This window comes from Spinacia oleracea, chromosome 4 (assembly GCF_020520425.1).
Source record: "Spinacia oleracea cultivar Varoflay chromosome 4, BTI_SOV_V1, whole genome shotgun sequence".
Classification (NCBI taxonomy): Eukaryota; Viridiplantae; Streptophyta; class Magnoliopsida; order Caryophyllales; family Amaranthaceae; genus Spinacia; species Spinacia oleracea.
In genome coordinates, this window is record NC_079490.1 from 59,067,915 (window position 1) to 59,075,464 (window position 7,550).

Below are 7,550 nucleotides of genomic sequence, written 5' to 3' on the forward strand. Positions count from 1 at the left end.
GACATATTACTTATCGGAAATGACATTCCTATGTTGAACTCTGTCAAGATTTGGCTTGGGAAATGTTTTTCGATGAAAGATCTAGGAGAAGCACAGTACATATTGGGCATCAAGATTTACAGAGATAGATCTAAAAGGATGATTGGACTTAGTCAAAGCACTTATATCAATAAGGTGCTTGATAGGTTCAAGATGACAGACTCCAAGCGAGGCTACCTACCCATGTCTCATGGAATAACTCTAAGCAAGACTCAGTGCCCAAAAACACTTGATGAGCGTAGACGAATGAATGGGATTCCATATGCATCATTGATTGGTTCAATATTGTATGCTATGATATGTACACGCCCGGATGTTGCGTACGAGCAGATACCAGTCAGACCCAGGAGAGGCGCATTGGACTGCTGCCAAGAATATTCTGAAGTACCTGAAAAGGCACAAAGATGACTTCCTGGTCTATGGTGGAGATGATGAATTAATTGTTAAAGGCTATACAGACGCAAGTTTCCAAACCGACAAAGATGATTTCAGATCACAGTCTGGGTTTGTCTTCTGCCTCAACGGAGGTGCAGTAAGCTGGAAAAGTGCTAAGCAAAGCACCATTGCAGATTCTACAACTGAAGCGGAGTACATTGCTGCACATGAAGCAGCAAAGGAAGCTATATGGCTAAGGAAGTTCATAGGTGAACTTGGGGTAGTCCCCTCCATTTAAGGACCAATAGCCCTGTACTGTGATAATAACAGAGCTATTGCACAGGCAAAGGAGCCTAGACACCACCAGAGAGTCAAGCATGTACTTCGTAGATTTCACCTTCTACGAGAGTTCGTTGAAAGAAAAGAAGTCGAGATAAACAAGATTGGAACTGATGACAACATATCAGATCCATTGACTAAACCTCTGCCGCAGGCGAAGCACAACTCGCACACTGCAGCTATGGGAATCAAGCATATTGGAGAATGGCTTTGATATCCCTGTTTAATGTTTTAATGTTTTAGAGTTTAAATCTTTGTAAAACATTATTGGTTAATCATTCACAACAAATGAAAAGAATTCATTTTTCCATTTAATTTGTGGTTTATTAAATGATGAGTCCCTTCAATTTGACGATATATTCAAGATAGACTGTCAGGACCAGTCCTGTGACTAAGAAATGTCTATCAAGTGAACTTGAATGTCAAAGGTTGAAAATGGTCCCTAGTCGGAGTTTTCTATAAAATTGGACGCATAGAAAACGTTAGACGATTAGAATGCAAGATGACTAGTAGTTCTGTTTCTTGAACTATGTGGACATGGCAATGTCATAATCATTTGCATAGATACTTACTTTGGGAAGACTAGTATCGGACAAGACCTATAAAACTTTACTGTAAGAGATGAAAATCTGTCATAAGTAAATTTCATTAAAATTATTAGACACTAAATCCTCAATACCTGAGTGATTTGAGATTACTTGTTTGAGAACTGGTTGCTTTGACGTTGACCAACCGTCGCACCGTAAAAGGAGGCTATAAAGGCAACGCTCAGGTAATCACCTATCAAACGAAGTCTAATCTCAAGATCGCAAGATTGGGATTGTCCTCCCATAAATCGGGATGAGATGCTTAAAAGTTGTACAAGGCCACTCGGAGAGCTAGAAACTGTGAAATGCATGGCCGTGCTCGGATGAATCATAGGCTATGATTATCTGTTTATTTGATCAGTTGAACTCTGAAACCGAGGAACACCTCTAGACATAATAAGGATGACAACTCTTACCTTATGTTCAAGGGCAAGCATCGAGCGACAAAGGAACTAGGAAATGCACACTTGTCCCTAAGGACAAGTGGGAGACTGAAGGAAATAATGCCCTTGGTCCAAGTATGCATTCTATGTTAAGTCTAATAAGTGCGGTTCAGTATTAATTAACAAGTTAATAATTCAGTGAGATCAAGTGAGCTGAATGCCTAGCTAGAGGCCGCTTCAGTTCAAGTGGAATTAATGATATTAATCCACAGCTTACTCTTCACTGAACCCGTAGGGTCACACAAATAGTACGTAAACGGATCAAGTATTTAATGGCATTAAATACTCCATCTCTGGATATTCGGAATCGACGGATCTTGGTTTCAGTGGGAGCTGAGATCGTCACAGGCAAGAAATGAATGCTCCGGAAACGATGATATTCCCGGAAACAGAAATATGGATCGTATCGGAAATATAAATATTATCCAAGTCGTAGATGTTGCCGGAAACGGAAACATGGTACGTATCGGAAAATATTATCGGAAATGGAAATATTGCCGGAATCGGAAATATTGCCGGAACCGGAAATATTGTCAGAATCGGAAATATTATAGGAATCGGAAAATAATTCCGGAAACGGAAATATTAAATATTTGCTCGAAACGGAAATTAATTCCGGAATCGAAAATATTAAATATTGTTCGTATCGGAAATGAATTCTGGAATCGGGAAATTAATCGGAAGCGTATCGTACGAGTTAGCATCGGACGAGGCCTGCCAGACGAAGGCCCAGCACGAAGCCGGGCCATCGCCCAGCAAGCCTGCGCGCCACAACGCACCAGCCAAGGCTGCGCCAGGCCCACCGCAAGGCAGGCCCAGCGCGCGCCAACGCTGCGGCATCGTGTGGGCCTCGTGGCAATGGGCTGCGAGCTCGTGGGCTGCGCGCGCGCGCATGGCGCCCCTCGTGGGCTGCTGTGCGTGCGTGTGTGTGTTTGTGTGCTATACGAATCCTAAAGCTATCAGGTTTCGACATATGATTAAATTCCTAAACCTAAAAGGATGAATTAATTAAATAAGAATTCTATTAGGATTCTAGTTTAATTAATTCGTATCCTAATAGGATTACAATTCCCTTTCCATACCTCTATAAATAAAGGCCTAGGGTCATTATTTTATATAGAGTATTCAAGTATTCAAAGTGATTTTTGAGAGCAAAAATTCAGTCATACAATTGCCTACATTAGCCGAAAATTCTAAGTACCTTAAGGGCGATCCTAGTTGGTCAAGCTTAAGGCGGATCCGGACGTGCTGTGGACTATCTACGGAGGGACGACACTTGGAGTCCTAAAGACTTGTTCTTGTTCGGTTCGGGCGCAGCTAGGGAGGGCACGCATTGTATGCATCTAAACTATGCTAAATGATTATGTGTAAATAATATGCTTTCCTGGCTTTTTTGTTTTTCTGCATGATTTATGAATTGTCATATGTATCATAACCTAACATTATAGTAACTGTAGAGTAACTATAAACTATAGAGACTAACTATATAAAATGAAGAGTAACTATCACATATAAAGAAGAACTATATACTGTAGAGTAACTATCACATATAAACAGGAGTTATATTAACTGTGAGTAACTATAATATATAAACAGTAACTATATAAAATAAAGAGTAACTATCACATATAATGATAACTATATTTAAAATAAAGTAACTATAATTTTTGAATGGTAACTATATTAATTATAGAGAAACTTCACATAACGAAATAATATAAATAAGAAATAACTACATTTAATTTATAGTAACTATAACATATAAAGAATAACTATATTAACTGTAGAGTAACTATAACAATCAATAGATCCTAAGTAAGTATGTTAAATATAGAGTAACTATAACATGTAAAGAGTAACTATATGAACTGTAGAGTAACTATAACAATCAATAGATCTTAAGTAACAATGTTAAATATAGAGTAACTATAACATATAAAAAGTAACTATATAAAATGAAGAGTAACTATCACATATAAAGAAGAACTATATACTGTAGAGTAACTATCACATATAAAAAGGAGTTATATTAACTGTGAGTAACTATAATATATAAACAGTAACTGTATAAAATGAAGAGTAACTATCACATATAATGATAACTATATTTATAATAAAGTAACTATAATTTATGAAAGGTAACTATATTAATTATAGAGTAACTTCACATAACGAAATAATCTATATAAGCAATAAACTATATTTAACTTATAGTAACTATAACATATAAAGAATAACTATATTAACTGTAGAGTAACTATAACAATCAATAGATTCTAAGTAAGTATGTTAAATATAGAGTAACTATAACAAATAAAGAGTAACTATATGAATTGTAGAGTAACTATAACAATCAATAGATCTTAAGTAACTATGTTAATTATATAGTAACTATAACATATAAAGAGTAACTATATAAATATTAAGAGTAACTATCACATTTAATGATAACTATATTTGTATTTGTAAAGGTTCAATAATACATTCAATTGATACAAACCACAACATCTTTGAAAATCCAAATAATGAGCAGGAAGAAAACATTGATAAAGAATTAGATGACAGTTTAATTGGAGAAGCAAGGAAAACAACCGATGAGATTTATGATCTATATTGCAAACATGCTGCTATTATTGGTTTTAGTGTACGAAAAGAGAAGAATAGATATAAAGAAGGAACCACAATTGTTAATGGAAAATACTTCTACTGCTCTGCTGCTGGAATAAGAGACCCTCCTAAAAACAAAGAACTCAAAAATGAAGATGATCAATCAGATGCAAAAAAGAAAGAAAGGAGAAAGAGGGTTATGATAACAAGAACAAAATGTGAAGCTCAAATATTTGCAAAGAAGAATGAAAATGGATATTTTGAAATAGAAAAGCATGTAGTGGTACATAATCACCCATTGACAAGAGAAATAAGTAATTATCTCCACCGATCGGAACGACAAATGACAGAACCTAAAAAAGAAGCTATTGAGGCAATGTCAGAATGTGGTCTAAGACCAATGGAGTCTAATAGGTATATGTCAACAGAAACTGACGGAGACGACTGTGTAGGTCATACGATGATTGATCATCTAAACTACTGCTACAAGTTAAAAATGAAGCAAATTGATGGCAAGGATTCACAAACACTAGTGAACAAACTGTATGACATACAATCAATAGATCCCGAGTTCTTTTTCAGAGTAAGACTCAATGCTGAAGGAAAAGTTGAGTGCCTATTTTGGAGGGATTCTATGATGAGAGAAGATTACAAAATATATGGAGATGTTCTAGTTTTTGATACTACATTCAGAACCAATAAGTACAATCTCATATGTGCTCCATTTGTTGGTATCAATAACCATTGGAAAAACACAATGTTTGCTTGTGCTTTCATTGGGGATGAAACCACAGAATCTTTCGTTTGGGTGTTTGAAACTTTTCTGAAGGCTATGGCAGGAAAGCATCCTATATCAATTTTCACTGATCAAGATGCAGCTATTGCCGCTGGAATAGAACAGGTACCTCTTCATATATTATAGTTACTATTTTGACAATATAGTAACTCTTTATAAAATATAGTTACTATTTTAACAATATAGTAACTCTTTATAAAATATAGTTACTATTTTGACAATACAGTATCTCTTTATAAAATATAGTTACTATTTTGACAATATAGTAACTCTTAATTCAATATAGTTACTATTCTGAAATTATAGTAACACTTTATAAAGTATAGTTACTATTTTGACAATATAGTAACAATTTATAAAATATAGTTACTATTTTGAAAATATAGAAACTCTTATTAAAATATAGTTAATATTTTGACAATATAGTAATTCTTTATAAAGTATAGTAACTCTTTATAAAATATAGTTACTATTTTGTGGAACTATATATATTCATTATTGTTTTTCAGGTTTTTCCTTCTTCAAGACACAGGTTATGCTTGTGGCACTTGAGTAAAAATGCAAACAGTAGGTTTGGTTTATTGAAGTCTGATAAAAACTTCAAAAACGCATTCTACAAGTGTTTAAGTGGGTGTATAACACCAAATGATTTTGAAGAAACTTGGAAATCTATGATCAACACTTTTAAGCTAGAAAAAGATGACTGGTTCAACAGATTGTATGGTCTTAAAGAAAAATGGTGTACAGCTTTAAGTAAAGATTTTTTTTCTGCCGGTATACTTTCTTCACAAAGAAGTGAAAGTACAAACCATGCTGTTGGTTTTAAAGCAAATAAAAGTACAACATTAACAGAGTTCTATAGTATTTTTCAAGCTACAATAAATCGATGGAGAAAAACCGAAGAAAAAGACGACTTTGACTGTACAAGGGGAATACCAACTTCAGAGCTAAGTATGAGTGCTATATTAAAACAGGCAGCAAATGTAGACACGATAACACTTTTCCGTGATTTTGAAGAAGAGTTTAAGCTTTCTGTGGCAAGTAGTACAATGTTCAAGGGAAGTGTAGGAAGAACAGTGTTTTTTGAAGTGTGGATAGAAGGAATAACAGGTAAAAAAACTATAAATCTTTATTTAATATTTAGAGTAGATGTTCTTTTGAATAATATTACATTATATGTAAATAATCTAACAGGATCAAGGCAAGAAGTTCAATACAAAATGGAAGATTCAACCGTCACTTGCACATGCAAAAACTTTGAAGAATCTGGATGGTTGTGCTTCCATTGTTTAAGAATATTGCATTTACATTCAATCAATACAATTCCAGATCGTTACATAACAACAAGATGGACTAGATATGCAAAGAAACAGATATGGGAAAGGGTTGATACAATAAAAAGGGAGAAAGGTGAAATCAACAATTTTACTGGTTGGAGATTACATATGATCAGAAGGTAATTTTTTCAATATCCATTAGTTCATTTTCATATAGTTACAATTACAGTTGATATTTTACTTAACACTTAAACTCTATACCACAGATACTATAACTTAATTTTGAAAGGGCATAAGATAGCAAAGGCCAGAAAATTTATCGAGGAGAAGTTTAAAATGGATAATAAAGCAGTTGATGAAATCATAAAAAAGGAAGAAGAAAGGAAGGCAAAAGAAGAAGCTGCAAAGATAGCAGAACAAGAAAAGGCAGAAGCTGAAGCACAACGAGAAACACAAGACGGGGAATCAACTAATTCTGAAATAACAATTGTGCTTGATCTTGATCGTGCTAATACTAAAGGAAAGAGTAAGAAGAGAATAAAGGGTCAATATGACAATTACAAGCAGCCATCAAAGAAAGGAAAAAAGAAACACAAAAAATTTGGATCCAAGACATCCAATATTCAATTATTTACACCTAAAGAACAACTATATTAGTGATGTTCTTGTTTTATTATCATATACAGTTACTTCAACATTTTTAAACAAATTTATTGAGTGTTTATACTATAGTTCTCCTTTACAATACATAGTTACTATACATTCAGTATAGTAACTCTTTATAAACACACAATGTTTATTTATAGTAACTCGTTATAAAATAGTTACTATTTTGACAATATAGTATCTCTTAATACAATATAGTTACTATTCTGAAAATATAGTAACTCTTTATAAAATATAGTTACTATTTTGACAATATAGTAACTCTTAATAAAATATAGTTACTATTCTGATAATATAGAAACTCTTTATAAAATATACTTACTATTTTGACAATATAGTAACTTTTTATAAAATATAGTTACTATTTAAAAAATATAGTAACTCTTAGAACAATATAGTTACTATTCTAAAAAAATATAGT

The 7,550-nt window shown here is 33.5% G+C and overlaps 1 protein-coding gene across 1 annotated transcript; it reads left to right on the forward strand.

Moving 5' to 3' along the window:
* The first annotated feature begins 4,733 nt into the window (after positions 1-4,733).
* LOC110794678 (protein FAR1-RELATED SEQUENCE 5-like) lies at positions 4,734-7,120 on the forward strand. The gene is made up of 4 exons (XM_056841763.1): positions 4,734-5,291; positions 5,696-6,296; positions 6,381-6,642; positions 6,730-7,120. Exons 1-4 carry the CDS (start codon positions 4,734-4,736, stop codon positions 7,118-7,120), a joined length of 1,812 nt encoding a protein of 603 aa, XP_056697741.1.
* Positions 7,121-7,550: the final 430 nt, after the last annotated feature.